We start from the raw sequence: 23,288 nt of genomic DNA on the forward strand, positions 1-23,288 counted from the left end.
TAAATTCTAATAGCCAATGCCTGCAAATAATTTCAAATTGTTGCTACAACTGTATACATTGCTTGATACAAAACAATTGATTTAATTGGTCTATGGTTGCCATGGGGGGGGGGGGGGGATGGGGGCAAAGCCTCACTTCCAGATTGCTGAGGAGAACTGTGAGGTGAGTGGCCTGGCAGACAAATCTTACTTGAACATTATAAGATTGATAAATCACTAAAAAACAGATGTCCAGCTATAAAAAAAATGGGTATAATGCATGTTGTAATAGCCTTCATCAGATATAATGCCAAACTTTTGCTTAGCTAAATAATTTTTTTTCATTTCTCCACTCTACCAACTGAGCTATCGAAGGGAGCAGACAGCTCCAAACCACTGGAATTGACAGTGTTAGTCTACGAACATGCTCGCTTAACAGTGGAAAAATTTCAAAGATTGAGGCATTTGCTTTACGACGGGAAGAGGAAGAGCTTTTTTTTGTCTGAACAAATCAAGCAATGACATCGAACTCACACTCTGAAGGAGAAGAAGCGCTTACATATCTGGACGATTTAGAGAGCGACAAACACTTAGTCTATGTACATGCTCGTTTAACAGCGGTAAATTCCAAACACACTTAATAAAGATAGAGGCACTTGCTGCAACACGGGACGAGGAAGAGGTTTTTTTTTCTATTCCGAACAAATCAAGCAATTACATCAAACTCAAACTCTCAGGAAGTGTCGCTTATTTATGCAGCTGTCCGATTTTGAGAGACAAACATTAGACACCAACCAAAAACACGTCCTTCGAGCTGGAATTGAACCAGTGACCTAAGGATTCCTGCTTAAACATTGTACAGTCCTCCGCTCTACCAACTGAGCTATCGAAGGGAGCAGACAGATGTAAGCCACTGGAATTCACAGTGACCTAAACATGGAAAATGGCTACCAGTGTTGGTCTACGTATATGCTTGTTTAAAAGCGGAAAATTTCAAATAAACGTACTAAAGACTGAGGCACTTTTTGTACCACGGGCGTAGAGGAGCTTATTTTCTGTCAGAACAAATGAAGCAATATCATTGAACTCAAACTTTAAAGAAAGATTGTGGTACAACAAGTGCCACAATCTCGGCCACAATCCATGGGATTCGGAAGAACTTTTTTTTCTTTCCAAACAAATCAAGCAATGACATGGAACTTGATCTTTGAAGATGTGTCGCTTGCGCATATTTCTCCGATTAGGAGAGACAAACACTGGATACCAGCTAAAACCACATCCTTCGAGCCGGAATTGAACCAGCGACCCAGGGATTCCTGTTGTTAACATCCTACAGTCCTCCGCTCTACCAACTGAGCTACCGAAGGAAACCGAAAATCCTAAACCACTGGAATTGACAGTTACCTAAACATGGAGAATGGCCACCAGTGTTAGTCTACATATATGCTTGTTCAAAAACTGAACATTTCAAATAAATGTACAAAAGATTGAGGCAGCTGCTGTACGACAGGAAGAGGAAGAGCTTTTTTTTTTTTTTGTCCAAACAAATCAAGCAATGACATCGAACTCAAACTTTAAATGGGACATATTATGTAAAACCAACTATTTAATCATTTGATTATGTACATTTGGGACTCTGGAGGGCCTATCAGCAGGCAAAGTGTGAAAAAAGATGACTCAGTTATGTTTTTGTGGGCTGCCTCAGTCAAAATACAGGTGATAAAACACGCAATGTAGACTTCGCACAAACTGTGACGTCACAGTTTGTGTTTGCGACCTTTCACCACGAATGCTGCCACCCCTACTAGGAAGTTTACTTCCCTGTTGTCTAGCGGAGCTCCGCCATTGTTACTATAAAAGAGTAATAAGTATCGCTTATGCATCTTTTCGATTGGGAGAGACAAACATTGGACACCAACATAATTAACTCCTTCGAGCCGGAATTGAACCAGCGACCTAAGGATACCTGCTATCAACATCTACAGTCCTCCGCTCTACCAACTGAGCTATCGAAGGGAGCAGACTGACCTAAACCACTGGAATTGACAGTGACCTAAACATGGAAAATGGCTACCAGTGGTAGTCTACGAACATGCTCGTTTAACAGCGGAAAATTTCAAATAAACGTAGTAAAGATTGAGGCACTTGATGTACTCGTGATGAGGAAGAGTCTTTTTTTTCTTGGGTGTCCGAAAAAACCCAGCAGTGACATCGGACTAAAATTCTCAGGAAGTATCGCTTATGCATCTGTGCCATTTGGAGAGACAAACATTGGACACCAACATAACTAACTCCTTCGAGCCGGAATTGAACCAGCGACCTAAGGATTCCTGCTTAAACATCCTACAGTCCTCCGCTCTACCAACTGAGCTATCGAAGGGAGCAGACAGATGTAAGCCACTGGAATTGACAGTGACCTAAACATGGAAAATGGCTACCAGTGGTAGTCTACGAACATGCTCGTTTAACAGCGGAAAATTTCAAATAAACGTAGTAAAGATTGAGGCACTTGATGTACTCGTGATGAGGAAGAGTCTTTTTTTTCTTGGGTGTCCGAAAAAACCCAGCAGTGACATCGGACTAAAATTCTCAGGAAGTATCGCTTATGCATCTGTGCCATTTGGAGAGACAAACATTGGACACCAACATAACTAACTCCTTCGAGCCGGAATTGAACCAGCGACCTAAGGATTCCTGCTTAAACATCCTACAGTCCTCCGCTCTACCAACTGAGCTATCGAAGGGAGCAGACAGATGTAAGCCACTGGAATTCACAGTGACCTAAACATGGAAAATGGCTACCAGTGTTGGTCTACGTATATGCTTGTTTAAAAGCGGTAAATTTCAAATAAACGTACTAAAGACTGAGGCACTTTTTGTACCATGGGCGTAGAGGAGCTTATTTTCTGTCAGAACAAATGAAGCAATATCATTGAACTCAAACTTTAAAGAAAGATTGTGGTACAACAAGTGCCACAATCTCGGCCACAATCCATGGGATTCGGAAGAACTTTTTTTTCTTTCCAAACAAATCAAGCAATGACATGGAACTTGATCTTTGAAGATGTGTCGCTTACGCATATTTCTCCGATTAGGAGAGACAAACACTGGATACCAGCTAAAACCACATCCTTCGAGCCGGAATTGAACCAGCGACCTAAGGATTCCTACAGTCCTCCGCTCTACCAACTGAGCTATCGAAGGAAACCGAAGATGCTCCCACTGGAATTGACAGTTACCTAAACATGGAGAATGGCCACCAGTGTTAGTCTACATATATGCTTGTTCAAAAACTGAAAATTTCAAATAAATGTACAAAAGATTGAGGCAGCTGCTGTACGACAGGAAGAGGAAGAGCTTTTTTTTTTTTTGTCCAAACAAATCAAGCAATGACATCGAACTCAAACTTTAAAGGGGACATATTATGTAAAACCAACTATTTAATCATTTGATTATGTACATTTGGGACTCTGGAGGGCCTATCAGCAGGCAAAGTGTGAAAAAAGATGACTCAGTTATGTTTTTGTGGGCTGCCTCAGTCAAAATACAGGAGATAAAACACGCAATGTAGACTTCACACTAACAGTTTGTGTTTGCGACCTTTCACCACGAATGCTGCCACCCCTACTAGGAAGTTTACTTCCCTGTTGTCTAGCAGAGCTCCGCCATTGTTACTGTAAAAGAGCAAGCTAGCAGAGAACAAACAGGCGAGCCCAGCCTGCAGCCTGCAGCCTAATGTCTGGGCAAAGGCTAACTGTTAAGTCATTGGCTGCACAGCCCAACACAAATCTACATATGTATGAGCACAGTGGATTTATTGGAATTACTGGATTTGACACTGACCTAAACATGGAAAATGGCTGCCAGTGTTGGTCGACGTATATGCTCGTTTAAAAGCGGTAGATTTCAAATAAACGTAATAAAGATTGAGGCCCTTTTTGTACCGAGGGACATAGAAGAGCTTTTTTTTCTGTCCGGAAAATGAAGGAATGACATCAAACTCAACCTTTGAAGATGTGTCGTTTGCGCATTTGTTCGATTTGGAGAGACAAACACTGGATACCAACATAATAACATCCTTCGAGCCGGAATTGAACCAGCGACCTAAGGATTCCTGTTGTTAACATCCTACAGTCCTCCGCTCTACCAACTGAGCTATCGAAGGAAGCAGATATCCCTGAACCACTGGAATTGACATTGACCTAAACATGGAAAATGGCCACCAGTGTTAGTCTACGTATATGCTTGTTCAAAAGCGAGATAAAAGATTGAGGCACTTGATGTACTCGTGATGAGGAAGAGTCTTTTTTTCTTGTGTGTCCGAAAAAACCCAGCAGTGACATCGGACTCAAACTCTCAGGAAGTATCGCTTATGCATCTGTGCCATTTGGAGAGACAAACATTGGACACCAACATAATTAACTCCTTCGAGCCGGAATTGAACCAGCGACCTAAGGATACCTGCTATCAACATCCTATAGTCCTCCGCTCTACCAACTGAGCTATCGAAGGGAGCAGACAGAGGTAAACCACTGGAAATGACAGTTACCTAAACATGGAAAATGGCTACCAGTGGTAACATGCTCGTTTAACAGCGGAAAATTTCAAATAAACGTACTAAAGATTGAGGCCCTTTTTGTACAACAGGATGTAGAAGAAGATTTTTTTTTTTGTGTCTGAAAGAACCAAGCAGTTACATCGAACTCAATCTCTGAGGATGTATTGATTTTCAGAGACAAACATTGGACACCAATATAATTAACTCCTTCGAGCCGGAATTGAACCAGCGACCTAAGGATACCTGCTATCAACATCCTACAGTCCTCCGCTCTACCAACTGAGCTATCGAAGGGAGCAGACAGAGGTAAACCACTGGAAATGACAGTTACCTAAACATGGAAAATGGCTACCAATGTTGGTCTACGTTAACAACGATGAATTCCAAATAAACGTGCTAAAGATTGAGGCAGCTGCTGTACGACGGGAAGAGGAAGAGCTTTTTTTTTCTCCGTCCGATTAAATGAAGCAATGACATCGAACTTAAACTTTAAAGAAAAACTGTGGCACTTGTACCACGGGACAAGGAAGAGGTTGTTTTTTTCCCTCGAAAAAATCAAGCAATGATATCAAACTGATCCTCTGAAGAAGTATGGCTTACATATCTGGAAGATTTAGAGAGACAAACATTTAGTCTCCATACATGTTTCACTGATGTGAATTTCAGATAAGTGTACTAAAGCACTTGCGGTACCACGGGATTTGGAAGAGCTTTTTTTTCTTTCTAAACAAATCAAGCAATGACATCAAAAGCAACCTTTGAAGATGTGTCGCTTATGCGTTTTGTCTGATTTGGACAGACAAACATCTGATATCAAGATAATCACATCCTTCGCGGCGACCTAAGGATTGCTGCTATCAACATCCTACAGTCCTCCCCTCTACCAAATGAGCTATAAAAGGGAGCAGACTGGTGTAAACCACTGGAAATCACAGTTACCTAAACATGGAAAATGGCTACCAATGTTGGTCTATGTTAACAACGATGAATTCCAAATAAACGTGCTAAAGATTGAGGCAGCTGCTGTACGACGGGAAGAGGAAGAGCTTTTTTTTCCTGTCCGATTAAATGAAGAAATTACATGGAACTTAAACTTTGAAGAAAAACTGTGGCACTTGTACCACGGGACGAGGAAGAGGTTGTTTTTTTCCCTCGAAAAAAATCAAGCAATGATATCAAACTGATGCTCTGAAGAAGTATGGCTTACATAGTTGATGTAGTTGTGATGAGGAAGAGTCTTTTTTTCTTGTGTGTCCGAAAAAAGCCCAGCAGTGACATCGGACTCAAACTCTGAGGAAGTATCGCTTATGCATCTGTCCGATTTGGAGAGACAAACATTGGATACCAACATAACTAAGTCCTTCGAGCCGGAATTGAACCAGCGACCTAAGGATTCCTGCTTAAACATCCTACAGTCCTCCGCTCTACCAACTGAGCTATCGAAGGGAGCAGACTGGTGTAAACCACTGGAATTGACAGTGACCTAAACATGGAAAATGGCTACCAGTGTTGGTCTATGTATATGCTTGTTCAAAAGCGGAAAATTTCAAATAAATGTACAAAAGATTGAGGCAGCTGCTGTAATAATGCCGACCAATCAGAGCAGACTGGGCTTTTCGGGAGGGGGGCCTTAAAGAGACAGGAGCTAAAACCGATTATTTCAGACAGAGGCTGAAAAGAGGTGCTCAGCTATAGGCAGTATGAGAAAAATAATATGTATATTGAACATTAAAACATCTAAACCTATTGTAGTAGAGCCACAAAATACAATTATGAACCTGAAAAGGGCATAATATGTCTCCTTTAAAGAAAGACTGTGGCACAAAAATCAAGCAATGATATCGAACTGAAACTCGGAAGAAGTAACGCTTACATATCTGGACGATTTGGAGAGACAAATATTTAGTCTACGTATGTGCTCCTTTAACAGCGATAAATTCCAAAAATAAACGTACTAAAGATTGAAACACTTGCTGTAAAAAGGGATGAGGAAGAGTCTTTTTTTTCTTGTCTGTCCGAACAAATCAAGCTCTGACATCAAACTCTCAGAAAGTACCGCTTATGCATCTTTTTGATTGGGAGAGACAAACATTGGACACCAACATAATTAACTCCTTCGAGCCGGAATTGAACCAGCGACCTAAGGATTCCTGCTATCAACATCCTACAGTCCTCCGCTCTACCAACTGAGCTATCGAAGGGAGCAGACAGAGGAAAACCACTGGAAATGACAGTTACCTAAACATGGAAAATGGCTACCAATGTTGGTCTACGTTAACAACGATGAATTCCAAATAAACGTGCTAAAGATTGAGGCAGCTGCTATACGACGGGAAGAGGAAGAGCTTTTTTTCCTGTCCGATTAAATTAAGCAATGACATGGAACTTAAACTTTAAAGAAAAACTGTGGCACTTGTACCACGGGACGAGGAAGAGGTTGTTTTTTTCCCTCAAAAAAATCAAGCAATGATATCAAACTGATGCTCTGAAGAAGTATGGCTTACATATCTGGAAGATTTAGAGAGACAAACATTTAGTCTACATACATGTTTCACAGACGTGAATTTTAGATAAGTGTACTAAAGCACTTGCGATACCACAGGATTTGGAAGAGCTTTTTTTTCTTTCTAAACAAATCAAGCAATGACATCGAACGCAACTTTTGAAAATGTGTCGCTTATGCGTTTTGACTGATATCAATATAACTACATCCTTCGAGGCTGAATTGAACAAGCGACCTAAGGATTCCAGCTATCAACATCCTACAGTCCTCCGCTCTACCAACTGAGCTATTGAAGGGAGCAGACTGAGGTAAACCACTGGAATTGACAGTGACCTAAACATGGGAAATGGCTACCAGTGTTGGTGTACGAACATGCTCGTTTAACAGCGGAAAATTTCAAATAAACGTACTAAAGATTGAGGCACTTGATGTACTCGTGATGAGGAAGAGTCTTTTTTTCTTGTGTGTCCAAAAGAATGAGGAAGTTCGCTTATGCATCTTCGTTTCATTGTGTGTCCTTAAAAAGCGGGACCTAAGGATTCCTGTTTGAACACAGTGACATCGAGACTCAAACTAAACATGGAAAATGGCTACCAATGTTGGTCTACGTATATGCTCTTTAAAAACGGTATATTTCAAATAAACGCCAAAGTTTTGTACCGAGGGACATAGAAGAGTTTTTTTTTCTATCCGAACAAATGAAGGAATGACATCAAACTCAACCTTTAAAAATGGTTCGTTTGCCCTTTTTTTATTTGGAGGGAGAAACACTGGACACCAACATAATTAACTCCTTCGAGCCAGAATTGAACCAGCGACCTAAGGATTCCTGCTATCAACATCCTACAGTCCTCCGCTCTACCAACTGAGCTATCGAAGGGAGCAGACAGTTCTACACCACTGGAATTCACAGTGACCTAAACATGGAAAATGGCTACCAGTGTTAGTCTACGTTAACAGCGATGAATTCCAAATAAACGTACTGAAGATTGAGGCAGCTGCTGTACAACGGGAAGAGGAAGAGGTTGTCCCACCCCCCGAAAAAATCAATGCATTGAAGTCAAACTCTGAAAACGTTTTGCTTTGCTACCAGGTAAGCATGAGTTGGACATGTCAGAGACTGGAGAGTCATTCCCAGACACAGCACCATGGCAGATGGTGCTTCCTGCACATAACACCAATTACGTTCTCACACAGGGTGTCCGCGGGGTCTTAAAAAGTATTAAAAGTTGATAGATCAAATGCCGGAAAATGACGGCCCTTAAAAAATATTAAAAAGTCATAATCGCGATTTTATAAAGTATTACATTTTCTTGACATTCAAGCTTTGACAAAAAGTATCCATGAATGTATAATCTATTTTCCTCCTCGCGACTATTACAAACAACGATGTGTAGGGCTCGGGCTGTGTCCGAAATCACTCCCTGCTACTCCCTATACAGAGTGAGTGAGTGATTTCGGACACAGCCTCGGACAGGAGCTGACTCCTGGCTGGATATGCCGGAGTTTAAGGATTGGCTAAAAAAGGTTGAAGGTAACAACCGGGAATCCTTTTGCAAATACTGCAAGAAGAAGATCAGCTTAGCTTCCATGGGAATAAATGCAGTTAAATCCCACATGCAAGGGGCTAGCCGTAAGGCTGCCGTTAGCTACAGAGAGCGGCAGCTCTCCGTTTCTGCAGTCCTCCAGTGCCACGACCAGGTAACGTGACAGCTGAGCCAGTAAACACATCTGCGACTGCAACTGCGACTGTTTGCTGACATAAGGGCGGCGGACCAACAATGCATGCGGAGGTTATCTGGTGTCTCCACACACAGCTGTTAGTCACCACTCGTTGAACTCCAACGAAGGAATCTCTGACATCTTTAAGTCAATGTTTCCGGATTCGGACATTGCTAGGATGTTCGCATGTGGCAAAGACAAAACGGGATACATGATGAGATTCGGGCTGGCACCGTATTTTAAGCAACAGCTTGTTGAGAGCATCAGCAAAGCTGGTCCGTTTGTCCTGATGTTCGACGAGTCCCTGAACCAGTCAACTAAAAAGAAGCAGCTGGACGTCCACATTCGTTTTTGGGAGGATGAGGGTGTTCTAAGGGTACCTCTGACCAAGGAGCTCCTTGAGCTGTAGAGCTGTGTTACTTGTTATGTATTTTGTGTATTTTAATAAACCTGTCTTTGGTTTAATTTATTCTTTTGAGCTTTATTCCTTCTCATCTTATCTGAGTTCTGTTGTATGTTTGTGCTCCATAGATTTAATTGCAAACTACAACTGTTTAGTAAGTTAAAGATGTGTTGCTGCTAATGACAGCTTGAAGTGGCGATGAGGTCTTAAGGTTTTTCTGGAAGGCCTTAAAAAAGTCTTAAAAAGGTATTGAAATTAACCTCAGGATTCCTGCATATACCGTCACAGAGGGCGAAGTGAGTGTTCGCCTCGCTTTACTCGCGTGGGTTTACCTGTGAGTTCATTTGAATTTACTCACATAAATTGCGCGAGTAAGGTAAGGCGAATATTCAGCCTTTAATCTCCTCACTAGGCCTTCCCAGAATTTCTTAAATAAAGCTTCCCAGCTCTATTTTTAATTGATGCTTTCCAGCTGCACAGGATCCCAGACGATACCCATTCCCACATTACCTCAGCCTCTTTTTTTAGTCTGGTTGCAGAGAAACTCAAGGCTAGACACAGGCTATGAACCATCAAAAAAACCCAAGGGCCTCCAGACTGTCAGCGAGGAGTCTGGGAAAACTGAGGGAAAATGATAAGTTCAAGGGATTTTGTGGACCATCTGACTGCATGTATTCTGAGGCATTATCTTGCTGTTGATTCCCCCAAACTGTCATGGCTATTGTTTGAGACTGTGACTCCATTGAGTTTTCTGAGTGGAGTTTGAATACTCTACCCATATCTACCCATGTATGTTAGATGATGCCTACAGTCACTACCCTTGAATTGGTAGTTGGTTAAAAAAAAAAGCTTGTCCCTTTGTTGTAACGAAATGATGACCCCACTACACCAGACTGGATTTACCTGTTAGGGGCCCCCTATTGGCTACCCCTACCTCCCATCCCCTGTGCATTGTGTATGTACCCATTCACCTCAGAGTCCCCATTATTGTGCCGTGTGTGCAGCCAAGAGACCAAACACAAATCAGCACTTCTTCTATGCTGGGACACTACCTGGTCTCATGTTTTTTTGTGTCACAGTTAGATAGTGGTAATCTGACTAAGCACAATTCTATATGCACCATGTGAGCACACTGAAATAATTCAAACTAAAATAATTACTAACAGGTTATAATGCAGGGCCAGCCTTCTCTTAAAAACACCAAAACCAACAGTGCATTGTCTGTTTCTCAAAACTTTCTGACTTTCTTACGTTCTCTGTGGAAATATTAAAAAACAGGCTACACATACATATTTTCATTTTTTAAATAAGGTAACAATAAATAAATAAAACAGCTACTCACTATAGTTTATAAATGTTACTCAAAGAGGATGAAGCATTTATTGGGCACTCATTTCAGCAAAGAAGTATGTTTGTAAAGTTGTGACCCCTGCTACTTTTGTTTTGTTATGGCAGTAAAAAAAAAAAAACTCTTATGAAGTTGTTTCAACGTCCTGGAGCCACATTATTCTTATTTTATCATCTTTATGTATCAGATAGTATTTAAAATCTGTAAATAATATGATTCTGTGGCTCTTCCTGAGGTTAATTACACCTTCTCCCCCATTAGTGTTTTTTTTTTTTTTTACCTGAATCGAGCGTCTAAGGACAGAAGGTGCTAAATGTTCAAAAATTTTCATTTGTGACTTTGTAAAATCTGACTAGATTAACCCACAAATCTTGAGAGATTAACAGTTTGATCCCTGTCTGCTCTGCTCTCTTCACACCGACTGTCTAAACACACAGTGATGCATCATGTGTTTGACAATTTATTGACATAAGATGTGGTACTGTGACAATAACAAATCATTTACAACAGGGTTACAGCAATGATGCTAGGAATATTCCATTTAATGAGACTCTCTTGCTCGCTCTCTCTCTCCATACATTCTGTATTGCTGGCAACAGTTTTGTATATACTTCTATATGTGGGAGTGCTTGAAAACAATGCTGCTTAAAAAACATATGAGATCTACAACAGAGACATGAAGTTAATTTGTTTTAAATGGAGCAAATACACGGATGAAAAAGGATCAAATGGGCTCATGCAGGCACATATTTTTACATAACCATGTAGGAAAATAGTGTCACCAACACAAGTGATACGATGAAAAAGCCTTTTCTGTTGAATAGATAGAGACAAGGCTTCATTTTCATTTTCAGGGTAATACCAAGACATTTTCATTTATTAGCTACACAAACTACACCATCACTGGACTACACTGTACTAGAGCAACTCTGGGCCTTAGGGCGTATGCACTCTAATGTCCTATAGCACAAACAACGCCAACATCAGAAGGTTATATTGACACTGGGGTACTAAAACATAAGCTTGGCATTTAATGTGAGTGGATGCTTGGTCCTGTGAGATTGGTTCAGCTGACTTGCCACAGGTTTTAAACTGGCTTGTACAACAATGAACAACGAAAGAAAAGCGGTGAAAACATTTAAAGCATGTTAAAGAATCGAAGTTATTCTGACAATAAAGCCAGTTTAAAAAAAAAAGAAAACACGCAGAGGTAGATGCACAATAAATAGGAATGAAAAAATAGGTGTATAAAGCCGTGTACAACTACGTGGTTGCAGTAAACGGGGCTATTGCAAAAAAATTACATGTGAAATGAATCAGCAAATGTCATTCTTAAAACGGAGTGGCACTGGTGTTAACACGTAATCAATAGCTGCTGTGGGTGTGTAGTGGTTCCAAGTTAATGAGCAAAGACTTGGCAATTTTACCAAAAGAATTTAAACAACCGTACTGTGCGTTACCACCGACTGTCTGCCTCCGTACACTTTTATAATGACGTCAGTGTTTTTTTTTTATTTGACTGTTAAAATGCTTTAAAAAAAACAAAAAGCCAAATATTCTTAAGTGGAAAAGATGGAGTGCAAATAAAGACAAACAAAAATATAACTCACAACATAACATTAGAGTTAATAATGCTCTTACTTCTCTGGTCTGTGTTTTCTTTTTTCCAACTTTTTGGAATCTCACTTTTTTAAATTCCTGTACAAAGTTTCATACTACATACTGCACGTGGCTCAATGTGGGATATTTGTCAATGGAGCATGTCTCAAGAACTTATTATATCACCGTGTCCTAATCCTTACACGCTTACGGTTATCTCATCGCGTTATGTTGGACGCTTTCTGTCCACAGTGAATCCGTTAATATGCACTTTTGTCGTCATGTAAACAAACCACGTACCTACCAGCTGTGTGCTGGACATCAGGCTGGAGACGTAACCAGTGCCACTCCAGTAAAAGCTGGGGGAGCACTTGCTATGTTTGTACATTTTAAACAGAAAATGTGTTTTAAATTGTGATATTTAGCTGGAAAACACAAAATATATCCACCAGCAAGGAAGCGATTACACTTCAAGCCACCTCATTTAGCTAGCTGCCACCTTATTTAGGTTTCTATAGGTAAATGAGGAAGTATCCTGTAGATAACTCCTCATTTCAACTTTGCAGAAGCAGAGCTTCCAACGCGAGCGGCAGGAATAAACGGAAACTTTAAGGACACGGTGTAAGCTGCGAGCTCCAGGAGGCAAACCTGCCGTAGGACAGACGTTAGTAGCTTCTGACAATCACATTGTTGGTTTCCACGCTTCACAGACATCAATGGCAAAAAGGAGGCAAAACAACACTGGTATTATTCTGTAGTTACAACTGAAGCAGAGCAAGTATCAAAAATAAACCAAAAGAGGTGAGCGCCACAAACCGTACAAAATAAAAAGTTTTTTTTTTCCCGCTCAGGACAGTTTCACCATCAGTCACATCTTCACAACATTAAGACACTAAGTTAAGGATGGAATGGTAGACATGTTTTCACTGGGAGGTAAGAATCAAAATGGGGAGTGGAATAAGAGGATTCAATAATGCTTTTCAACTGCCAAAATAAAGGAAACATCAACAGTGTTTGTACTGTTTAACTTCAGTATGGTGACAACCCACAACTATTTACCTTGAGGGAAAAGACACCCAATATTCAAATGATTCCGTATCCATTATTCACCGTTTGGATTCCCGTGTTTTGGCAGTTCGCTGCAGATGGCAGAAAATGATAAAAGACTGCTGTTTCGTTGTCAGGGTGAAGCAGAGTTGCTGAGTGTTGGGAGCAGGTCAGTTCTTCAGCACAGAGTCGTACATTTGGTAGACGTACTGAGAAACCTCCGGGGCCCGACACTTGAGGGACAACTGTGGAGACGGAGAACACAGAGTTTTCAAAGGGAGACACTTTCACTCACACATATTCAATCTGAAGGACTCTGTTTTAAAAGGAGACAATCAAATCTGTGTTTATACTGCGGTACAGGGGTAAATTCATTATCGTTATCACTGACGGCTCTTTTAACATTTTTATTTGGTCATTATGGTTTTCACACAATATGAACTAGTGCTTGGGAGCGTTCAACTGGATGTCAAACAACCGTAAAGCCCGGGCTGAAGGCCTAACAGTAAAATCTCTACCGTGTAGTTGGGGTTGCCAGGCTGGATGCGGAGCTCAGCCAAGATCCAGATGCCGTTGGTCAGCTTGAGGGACTGGTAGAGCATGTCCTGGCCTTCTACGTTCCTCTTGGCAATAGTGTAGATGTTGTTATTCTGCAGCTTCCCTGATACCGTGTCTGCAACACCAGAATCAAGGTCAAGTAATTAGCACACTCAACAACACACACACACACACACACACACACACACACACACACACACAAGGCTGTAATCACTACAGGGACCATAATGACTACAGGTACTAACACTAACGTCCACATGAGTTAATGCAAACTACTACTGGCAAAAAGGTTTATCGGGGAACTGACTGAGCTCTAGGATTTGAATGAACTGTGATTGGGAACCTTCAGACCAGGTAATCTACAACACTGGGCCCTGCTAACAACCACCACTGTGGGCACAATTATGTGGCAGCTTCTAAAAGAAGTCGGAGGTGTCCTTCAGGTACAGAGGAAGAGGAAATGTTGACGTATCCAGAGATAGGCATGTGGGTGGAGAAAGAGAACACAGAGAGAAGCGTAAGGTCTTTGGGTTGAGTTGCTGGGAGGTTAATCTCAGGCCTGAGCAATGAAAAAGAGGACAATGGGTTGGCTGTAGCAGGGTAGGATGAAAATGTGTCTAACAGATTTAGAAATATCACTGAGCTCATCTGCACTCTTTGCATTTCATGTTTTGCCAGTAAGGAACTTTGTATTGCTTTCTGTTCTTTTGAGCCCATTATCCTCTGTGTCAGGTTTTATCTTAGGTGGTTAAGTTTCCTGAACAGAACAGGTGACGACAGATCAGTTGGAAAATAAAACTCTGCTTGGATGGTGCTTCACTGCAACAATGACAAAGAAATGTTACACATCATCTAAACAGGAAGTAGCTTGCATTCAGGTCGCGTACCACCACTCCTAAGACATCCTTTAATCCACACATCACATCTCCCATCGAAATTATTTTCTATTAGTTTTGACATAAAGAAAAACAACCAATGAGTCTCCAGTGGTATTCAATGAAAGTGAATTTTATTCACAAACTCGCCTACCTGCATTTAGGTGACACTCCTTTATCTGGTACTGTAGCTCATTCTCATTGGGGATGTCTTTCCAGGTAGCCAGGAACACCTGTCGCTCTGAAACGGGGATAAACAATCATACGATGAGTGATGTGGAAGTCGAGAATTGGTTTCCATACATAGAAACACTACACATTATTTGACGGTTGATAAATATGGAAGCAAATAATGACCTGTCTTTTAGTATGTGATAAACATGAAGGGTATATTTCATCATTTTACAAAGTTCTTGCTTTAAAATAAGCCAGACGTCCGTTCTGTTCTAGTCAGGATTTTTTGTTTCTCATAAAATTCAAACTTTCTGTCAAATGCTTCCATAGATAGAACTCATACCTGACTTTAATTGGCTTCAATTAGCTGTAATCTGTATTTTCAGAAAGCTCACAGTCATCTGTTCTAAACTCTGCAGTAATTATATTTTATTAAACATGTCACTTCCAAAGTTACAACTATATAAATAAACATTTTCTGAAATTAATATTTTATTCCTACTTCAACGGTTGTGGAAGATATTATTGTGACTGTGACTGTTTTATAAAGCTGTGAGTAACAATCATACCCATTTTTCCATCCTCAACAAAGAATATGTTGAGAGGGATGAGTACACTGAAGTAGAAGACATCGATGCTGTTCTTCACAGCCACCTGGATACAAGAAAAAATAAAAGTCAGATAACAAACAATGTTCCAACACTGCTTGGACTCCTTGTTCTGTACGGCTGTTCTAGAAAATTATAAAATATTTGTGACTTTGGTGTCAGGAAAGTGATTCAATGTGGGATTACCAGATGAGTAATAAAGTAACTGTTCCAATGTCATCTGTGAACAAGTGCTTGTGTTCAGTATCTTTAAAAACTGAAAAATCTTCGCTTGACGCAAAGAAAATAAATTGTTACCAAATGTCTCAACTAAGGTCTCTGTTGCCTCATGTATTTTTATACTGTGTATTCACACATTGCAGGAAGACAGAACAAACCACATAAACACTTTTTACACTAGCTCAAAGACAGACCTATAACCCCACAACTGAAAGCTTGTGTCAGTGAGCACTTCTGTACCTGCAGATTATTGAGTGGGTCCATCTTCATGACTGGACCAATAGTGTTGATAGGCAAAGAGACCTCAATACTCTGGCTGGGCATCAGTGGAGTGTGAACGGGCAGAGGACTGGTAGGGATCATCCCAAAGCTACATGTAGAAAACAAACAAAAATCAAACACTGAACAATAAATACACTCAGGTTAAAGCAGTTTAATACAGCAGCTTCACTGTTTCAGAGAGGTGTTTGTAGTTCAACATAACTTTTCCTGTGAGTCATCTCACTGACCTGTTCTTGTTGAACTGGACAGCGAAGTCGGTCATGTGTTGCAGGGCCTTGTTGGTGAAGGTCATGTCCATGTACATGTGACCCTGGCGACGAGAGAAGGTTCCAGATATTTCCAGTCCTTTGGCTTTCACTGCAGGCAGCCACACCTGGTAAAAAAAATCAGTTTTATAGGTTGAATCCTTTCCATATACTTTTAAACCACATGTTGGTACACTTCTCGACAATGATGGGGTCTCACATTTTTATAAAAGCATTCACTCCAATGACCACAGAAACAATAAATAAATGCATCAACAGCATAAAATAATTATCATAATCTTTCCAAAGTTTTAGGTCTTGTCTCATATTATCATCTGACAAATTTCCTATAACTTTCTTTCCAAATTCACATTATTTTTAGATGAATCTTTTCTCTTGTCACAGATTCTGACCTAAAATAAACAGAAAATAGCGCCTAGAAACTGCCTTTATGGATAACTGCATAGGGATCTATATGCCAGAATTTTCCTTTCAGGATTTCTGAAACATTCAACCAGTTCCCACAATTTTTCTTGTAACTTTTTCTGGTGTCCATGATTCCACAAAGTTTCTGTTTTGGCTAAACTTTCTTAGTATAAAACGGCCTTATTGTGAGTGTAGATCCTTTTTTTGTAGAACCTTTTTTCATGAAACGTAAGCCATTCAGTAAACAGTTGTCTTTGTTATGCTGCCCCGTGTGAGGCGAGTTAATTATCGCTACATATTTTATTAGCCCTTAAGCCATTTTCCCTACATGAGCAGTGCATCTGTAACTGACTGAATTGCATGTTGTCTGGCCTGATTGCTGAGGCTGAAGTTGTGTGAACTCACTGCTTTTGGGGCTACATAGCCTCCAGTGGTAATGGCCATTCCCGTGGAAAGCTCAAACAAGTCGTTCAGGCCACTGCTGACAGCTGGAGGTGCTGGTGTAGGTGACGGAGCAAAAGTACTGGGGACAGATGAGGGGATGAAGTTTTGCCCCACCTAAAGCAATCACAACAGAAACACACACACACACACACACACACACACACACACACACACACACACACACACACACACACACAACACACAATCTAAGTACCCGTAGTTTTAGTAAGCATCACTGGAAACGTGACAGTTTGCTATAAACCTACAAAGAGAATCACAAAGACGAACTGGAGTCAAGCCAAAGGAAGAAACAACAAAACTCTTCAGTGATTATGAGTTCAACTATAGCAAGCATATGTGATTAGCCACAGCCCTTATGACAGAGAAAGCTCAATGTGATATGAATTTAAAGCATGCTACCTGTGGTTTTGTGTGTTTTAGCCCATTAATAACAATTATTGCTATTATGATCAAGCAATTGTGTTTTAGATATTTGAAGGTTATGACTGTAGACTTTTCAGATCAATCAGCACTTACAGAAATCTGACATGAAGTTCACTGTGATGGATTACATAACTAAAACAAAACCTTAATTTTCAAATAAAGAATGTGACGCAATAGGTAACTCAGTTACAGTTGAGTGACAGGTGTAAAAAAGGTCCATACTGAATTGTCACTAATCTTCTGTACAGCTTGCTTAAAATGATTTCTGTCTAAAGCAGGTTTATACGTGGTCTATCCAGACCAAGATGAGTGCAAGTGAAAATTTCGGGATGGCTTCTCCCGGTCAGAAAATGGGCTAAAACATGCAAAATATCTGCGTCGGCTTCTAACTGAAAATATGCATGTGAGAGAGACAAGAGAAGCCAGATTTAAAAGCTTGAAAAAGTTGGTATGAGAGTGTGGTGGGTTAAATTCAGGGAGCATGCAGCATGCAGACAGGCAGACTGCCAAACAGAAGGGCTTGACTTACTGCTGGACTTCCCCCAACACCTCCGCTCAGGTCTCCCCCAAGCTATACGAGAGAGAGGAGAGGCCCCCAAAGACAGCATCCAAACATCACAGACCAAACACACAAACACAGACAGAGACAGAGACTTTCTTAGCAACCGCAACCCATCAAGAGGAGCCCTCACCTTCTGGGAAAATAGCAACTCCACATGTTATGTTAAACACCTTAAAATAGGATTTTCAAAATCTGCGAGAAGATTATGATGAAGTCCAGTCATTGCAGTGGCTTAGAGATGTAGAAAAGTGACCATTAACAGAGGAAAAATACAACAAGGCCCAATGTAGCTTGATGTAATAAAATACTTGTGCATATTTATGTCAATGTATCAAAATATTCAGAATTTTTAGGGATATATTTCAAGTTTTTTGTGATATATTACAGAGAATAACAGATACAACAAAAGGTACACAATTGAACTCATATACTTACATGAACATTATTACTGCATCGTTCATTAGTTTGTTTGAAAATAATAAAAAAAAATACTGTTATAAGATTGTGCACTAATAGTGGTTGGTTTTTTGTTCAACAGTAAGAATCAGAGGTAGGAAGTCAATATTCAGCTGCTTTCTTTGAGATAAATAATAAAAAACAAAACTCAATGCATAGGCTCTCTCCTCCTTCATTTGGCTGCCTGCACCAGGATAGTTTGATGACCATGAAACAGATGTGTCCCTCATATGATAGATGTGTTTAATTACAGCTGTATAGATTTTGTGCTGAAACATATTGTTCTTTGTCTCATTGGCACAAAAACTATGAAGCACAGAAAGCCGACTGGGTCTTCAGCCATTTTTTTGCTGATGTTTTCACTCTACAGTAAAATTAACGTGTGTGTGTTCAAGCTCACCAGACTGTCCAGGCCTCCTCCCAGAAGGTCCACCGCCCCCATCTGCATGGAGGAGACCTGGGGCACATTGACTGGAGGACCCAGGTCCAGGTTCAGCAGGTCACCCAGCAGGTCACCCTGGCTGGGGATCACATGTGGCTGGTCCATGGCGGCCGCTGGCCCACCACTCACTGGGCTCTCACCTGTATCAATGCTGTCATAGAAGAAGACAGTAGTACTGGTGAGAGAAAGTCCAGTACAGACAGAAATGTGCTAAAACTCAAACTTTTCGCCTTTTCGCCACATAAACTGGAAAAAGGGATAACTCTGAGTTATGATTTACATTATCATAACGTATTAAACCAGACTAGACAAGGCTAGTTCAGCCAGACTGCACACATTATCTGACAAAGTGAAAAAACCTCACATCAACAATTTCCTGTCAATAAGCAGCACTGGATCTTCTTTTCACTTCTTTATAATTTCTTATATATTAATAAAAGAGGGACATGGGGCAATATATTCATGCTGTTGGGTAATATCCTGTTCTCTGGAACAGCTGGTGGAGCATGAAATGTGCTATTTAATATGAACATATATTGCATGGTAGACCACACAATACTACTCAAGAGCCTAAGACCCTGAGATCTAAACTGGTGGTGGATTCAGGTATACACAGCACTTTGGTCTTACATGCATATTTTATATCTGTAAGAAGAAGACAAGGCAGAATATTTAACTAGTAGTTAATAGTACCAACAACTACCCACCCAGTGTGCCGATTTCAGACTAACATTAACTTTGGCATATTGCTCTGAAAAAGTGGGTGATGTGGTTTAAATCCTCATTAATAAATATATACATTTTATGGAAAATCAATTGGAAAATAACAATATTGGCAAAAATAAATGCTTTGTAACTTTCCCCACACTACACCATCTTCTTCAAACTTTTAAATCCATTAAACAAACACATGTTGAATGTGTCAGAGTGCAAAGAGAGCATGTGGAAAGGTGGTTTAAGGCAGTCAGAGCCATGTGAGTACAATCAAAGGGAGCACAACTGTCAGGAGAGCTGTTGAAATGCGTGCGTCAGACCTGCTGTGCTGCACAGGAAGGTGTTTCCGGTGGATTCCATGGCTGCCCTCGACGAAGGCGCTGGGGGGTTTGTGGTAGACGGAGGCGAGGGAGCCAATGTGGCAGATGAGCTCGTCCAGTAGGGTGGGCTCGATCAGGTCCGTCTCCTCGGAGATCAGGGGCTTCTCTGACAACACCACCTCCTTGGCAGTAACGGGGTCGGTGGACAACAGGCGCCAATAAATGTAGCCCCTGTCTCGCAGGTCAGGGTTGTCAGAGTCCTGCAGAGCAACAGGAGAATTCATCACACTCGCTGTAGATTATATCTTTTTATTATTCTGTGATGGAATAACTGTGAGGACGAACAGCTGGACTAAAAATGGTAAAAAAATACTTTGATATGCTACAAGGTTCCCATTCTTATGAAATGATTTTCCAGGACCTTTCCCTTACATTTTCCAGGATTTTTCTTGACAATACAGGACAACACCTACTCACAAACAGTCATATAGTTTACCAATAGTCCTAATTTAGAAATTATTACCAGTTTACTACAGTTTGCCTCAAACCTAGGTTTATGCAGGCGATCTGAGTGAAGGACTAAAACACAATTAAATATTCCAGGCCGACATAGATTATTTCCAGGATATTTGGTCATTTTAATTAAATTCCAGGTGTTTCCATGACTGGAAAAGTAGTCTCTATATATCTGGATTTGCCAAGAGGAAAACCCAGATATTTACAGGGCAGTGTAAGAGCAGAATAAACAGGCAACATGATCCAGCAGGGAATAAATAAACCCTCAAACCTCTTCAGAATCACAGACGACACTCACCTGAGTGGCCAGGCTGAGAACCTGTTGCACCAGCTCCTGAGTCTCTGATGGCTTCTTAAGGAACAGCTTGACAATGGCAGTCAGCAGAGTGAGCTGGACCTGTAAATCAAAACACAGTTATATCATTATACATATTAAAATATTTCAATGTACAATGCCTCTAAAGTCTCATCCTCACTGTGGGAGGACAGAAGTATGGAACTGTGGGGATGTCCATGCTGTTAGGGTTCCCCTGTTTTTCAATGAACCCACCTGGGTGCTCTCATCATGGAAGCCCTCGAGGAAGCTCTCCAGCAGCTCGTCGGCGTTGTCGATCCTCTCGGCGTACTCGCCAACAATCCAGATCATGGCAGCACGAGCATCAGGCTCATCCAGAGAGTCCAGATTTTCACACAGTGTGGCAATGATGCTTTCATACCTGAACGACACCGATGTCTCAGAGGTCAGAATGAAACTCTACAAGCAGCTTACAGCTTCAGTGTATGGCGTACACAGAATACTATAAACTGAGTACAGCATCTTTTGTGCTATAAATGTGAATACTGGTCAAATCAGAAACTGACATGATACATTAAATCAGACTGTATTTATAGATCGACTAGTTAATCAACATGTAATGACTCAACAAGGGGAAACATACTTGTTGGGGTACTTGCGGAAGATGTCCCTGATGACCACAATAGCCTCCTGGACCACGTAGTTGACTTTGGTCTGGATCAGGTCCAGCAGGGTGCTGACACAGCGCTCAGCTGATTGCTGGAGAGGAAGAGGAGGGAGGCAACGTGTCACCATTACTGGTACAGAGGAAGTTGTTTAACACCAAACTGGAGCGAGGTGGGAGAATGAATATTGATAAACTGAACGACTGCACAGATGCAAGCAGATTTCTGTCGCAAGCTACAGTCTATAACATCAAACTAACACTGACCAGCTACTGTCAATATAATTAACTGAGGGAAGAGGTATTGTCAAACCAGATCAACATTTCTAAATAGACTGTGACATTTCATTATGATGATTGTAAAAAGTACTGACTTTTTATTGTTAAACACAAATTCCACTTTGAATGATTTACACAGATAACAACCCCGGTTAGATGTTTCTGTGACAAACGTTTTTTAAAATACTTCTAGTCAGGAGAAGGTACAGTGCACACAAGCATAAACTGAGCATAAATAATTGATTTAAAGCCATCATTTATGTTAAATGGCAGGTAGAATCAACTGATCAATAACCACACAGGCAAAACTATCACCAGCAATTAGATACTGAAGGAATCACTCACATATAGCTACGATCTCAATGCTCTGGCAACAAGTCTTAAGTACATTAGACAGACTCGTGTGCTGCGACGGACACGAGAAGTTTTCAGAGTAGAGATCGGTGACGAGGTTGTTGGTTTCTTACCTCCACTTTGATGGCACAGCGTCCGATGGCTCGCACAGCCTTGCGCACAAAGTCAACATCCACCTCTGTGGCGTATTCCTTCAGTTCAGCCAGCACCTGAAGGTGAAATATACTGCATGAGTACACAGTACAATACCACACACAAACACACACATACTTTAACAGCTTTAAGTGGTGATTCAGTATGATACGTTTGTTCCAGTTTGACCTCTTTATACAAATGACACATTTTTGCTCGAACTACAAACAATAGATTTAAATTGAAGATCAAAATATAAATTAATGATCTATTTTTTGTTTCTTTGACAAGCACCATAATGCCCTTAGAGGTGTCCATTATCAGGACTCCACGGAGGCAACTGTCCTCACACACAAAAGGCCGCATGCTCTATGCATAAACCATGATGGTTAAAGAGAACAAAGTCCCCATGTGGGTGTGTGTCATATAAAGTACCTGGGCAATGTTGGCCTGAGAGGCCAAGCGGATCATGATGTCCAGTTTCTCCAGTTTCACATAGATGGGGTCGTTGTACTTGACAAAGAACACCTTGATCTCCTGCTTCAGGATCTCGGGCCTGCACACAAACAACTCATTATAGACTGAAGAAGACCTGACCCAAAGGAAACATGTACTCAAGAAGGCAAAGACATAATTATGTTATTAGTCTGAATATACGACAGCAAATTACAGCTGAAAATGTTTCTATTCGAGGAATGGAGCAACTGAGTGTCTAATGAGCCCAATTACACTAAAAAGAATATTATGTTTGAGGTTAGTGAGCCCAAACTAAAACATGCCAACAGTCTTGGCTTCTTTGTGATCACACACACCTTTTCTGGACAATGAGGTTGATGTTCCTCAGAGCCACGTACTGGACCTCAGGCTCTCCGGAGAGCAAGGTGACCAGCGGTGGGGATAACTTCTTCAGCAAGGTGTTGTAGTAGTCGGAGTCCTTGGGCAGCAGCTCCAAGAACTTCATCAGCACCTTGACGGCTGACAGCACCACGGCTGAGTTGGCGTGAGACAGCCGGGGAGTGACGCGCTCGCAGATGCTTTGAAAGGGAAGGAGGGAAAGGTGAGAGTCAGGAAACAACACTTTTATGCAAAGAAAGAAATAACTTATTACAAGTGGAGACAA

The 23,288-nt window shown here is 41.0% G+C and overlaps 1 protein-coding gene and 12 non-coding genes across 15 annotated transcripts in view; all 13 read right to left on the reverse strand.

The window, feature by feature from the left end:
* Window positions 1–784: 784 nt before the first annotated feature.
* On the reverse strand, window positions 785–872 carry trnay-gua (transfer RNA tyrosine (anticodon GUA)). Its single transcript is given in 2 exon segments — window positions 785–820; window positions 836–872. It is a non-coding gene; the product is annotated as a tRNA-Tyr (tRNA).
* A 385-nt stretch (window positions 873–1,257) lies between these two features.
* trnay-gua (transfer RNA tyrosine (anticodon GUA)) lies at window positions 1,258–1,346 on the reverse strand. Its single transcript is given in 2 exon segments — window positions 1,258–1,293; window positions 1,310–1,346. It is a non-coding gene; the product is annotated as a tRNA-Tyr (tRNA).
* A 561-nt stretch (window positions 1,347–1,907) lies between these two features.
* Window positions 1,908–1,995, reverse strand: trnay-gua (transfer RNA tyrosine (anticodon GUA)). Its single transcript is given in 2 exon segments — window positions 1,908–1,943; window positions 1,959–1,995. It is a non-coding gene; the product is annotated as a tRNA-Tyr (tRNA).
* Window positions 1,996–2,271: 276 nt separating this feature from the next.
* Window positions 2,272–2,359, reverse strand: trnay-gua (transfer RNA tyrosine (anticodon GUA)). The gene is given in 2 exon segments: window positions 2,272–2,307; window positions 2,323–2,359. It is a non-coding gene; the product is annotated as a tRNA-Tyr (tRNA).
* Window positions 2,360–2,635: 276 nt separating this feature from the next.
* On the reverse strand, window positions 2,636–2,723 carry trnay-gua (transfer RNA tyrosine (anticodon GUA)). The gene is given in 2 exon segments: window positions 2,636–2,671; window positions 2,687–2,723. It is a non-coding gene; the product is annotated as a tRNA-Tyr (tRNA).
* A 385-nt stretch (window positions 2,724–3,108) lies between these two features.
* trnay-gua (transfer RNA tyrosine (anticodon GUA)) lies at window positions 3,109–3,183 on the reverse strand. Its single transcript has one exon. It is a non-coding gene; the product is annotated as a tRNA-Tyr (tRNA).
* Window positions 3,184–4,055: 872 nt separating this feature from the next.
* trnay-gua (transfer RNA tyrosine (anticodon GUA)) lies at window positions 4,056–4,144 on the reverse strand. Its single transcript is given in 2 exon segments — window positions 4,056–4,091; window positions 4,108–4,144. It is a non-coding gene; the product is annotated as a tRNA-Tyr (tRNA).
* A 258-nt stretch (window positions 4,145–4,402) lies between these two features.
* On the reverse strand, window positions 4,403–4,491 carry trnay-aua (transfer RNA tyrosine (anticodon AUA)). The gene is given in 2 exon segments: window positions 4,403–4,438; window positions 4,455–4,491. It is a non-coding gene; the product is annotated as a tRNA-Tyr (tRNA).
* Window positions 4,492–4,742: 251 nt separating this feature from the next.
* On the reverse strand, window positions 4,743–4,831 carry trnay-gua (transfer RNA tyrosine (anticodon GUA)). The gene is given in 2 exon segments: window positions 4,743–4,778; window positions 4,795–4,831. It is a non-coding gene; the product is annotated as a tRNA-Tyr (tRNA).
* A 1,064-nt stretch (window positions 4,832–5,895) lies between these two features.
* Window positions 5,896–5,983, reverse strand: trnay-gua (transfer RNA tyrosine (anticodon GUA)). The gene is given in 2 exon segments: window positions 5,896–5,931; window positions 5,947–5,983. It is a non-coding gene; the product is annotated as a tRNA-Tyr (tRNA).
* A 666-nt stretch (window positions 5,984–6,649) lies between these two features.
* trnay-gua (transfer RNA tyrosine (anticodon GUA)) lies at window positions 6,650–6,738 on the reverse strand. Its single transcript is given in 2 exon segments — window positions 6,650–6,685; window positions 6,702–6,738. It is a non-coding gene; the product is annotated as a tRNA-Tyr (tRNA).
* A 1,093-nt stretch (window positions 6,739–7,831) lies between these two features.
* Window positions 7,832–7,920, reverse strand: trnay-gua (transfer RNA tyrosine (anticodon GUA)). The gene is given in 2 exon segments: window positions 7,832–7,867; window positions 7,884–7,920. It is a non-coding gene; the product is annotated as a tRNA-Tyr (tRNA).
* Window positions 7,921–10,960: 3,040 nt separating this feature from the next.
* The window catches only part of ap2b1 (adaptor related protein complex 2 subunit beta 1), a 16,492-nt gene continuing 4,164 nt past the window's right edge, over window positions 10,961–23,288 (reverse strand). For 2 of the 3 annotated variants that reach the window (XM_051400950.1, XM_051400951.1), the window contains exons 7-22: window positions 22,981–23,202; window positions 22,604–22,724; window positions 22,150–22,245; window positions 21,383–21,498; window positions 20,995–21,160; window positions 20,743–20,841; window positions 19,929–20,188; window positions 18,853–19,045; window positions 17,964–18,005; window positions 16,952–17,104; window positions 16,103–16,248; window positions 15,834–15,963; window positions 15,336–15,420; window positions 14,747–14,833; window positions 13,678–13,832; window positions 10,961–13,404 (exon numbers count right to left, since the gene is read on the reverse strand). In XM_051400950.1, coding sequence (XP_051256910.1) covers window positions 13,330–13,404; window positions 13,678–13,832; window positions 14,747–14,833; window positions 15,336–15,420; window positions 15,834–15,963; window positions 16,103–16,248; window positions 16,952–17,104; window positions 17,964–18,005; window positions 18,853–19,045; window positions 19,929–20,188; window positions 20,743–20,841; window positions 20,995–21,160; window positions 21,383–21,498; window positions 22,150–22,245; window positions 22,604–22,724; window positions 22,981–23,202 — 2,146 coding nt within the window. In that variant the 3' untranslated portion in view covers window positions 10,961–13,329. The remainder of the gene's footprint in view (window positions 13,405–13,677; window positions 13,833–14,746; window positions 14,834–15,335; window positions 15,421–15,833; window positions 15,964–16,102; window positions 16,249–16,951; window positions 17,105–17,963; window positions 18,006–18,852; window positions 19,046–19,928; window positions 20,189–20,742; window positions 20,842–20,994; window positions 21,161–21,382; window positions 21,499–22,149; window positions 22,246–22,603; window positions 22,725–22,980; window positions 23,203–23,288) is intronic. The other variant, XM_051400952.1, reaches the window with a different exon arrangement.

This window comes from Dicentrarchus labrax, unplaced genomic scaffold (genome assembly GCF_905237075.1).
Source record: "Dicentrarchus labrax unplaced genomic scaffold, dlabrax2021, whole genome shotgun sequence".
NCBI lineage: Eukaryota > Metazoa > Chordata > Actinopteri > Moronidae > Dicentrarchus > Dicentrarchus labrax.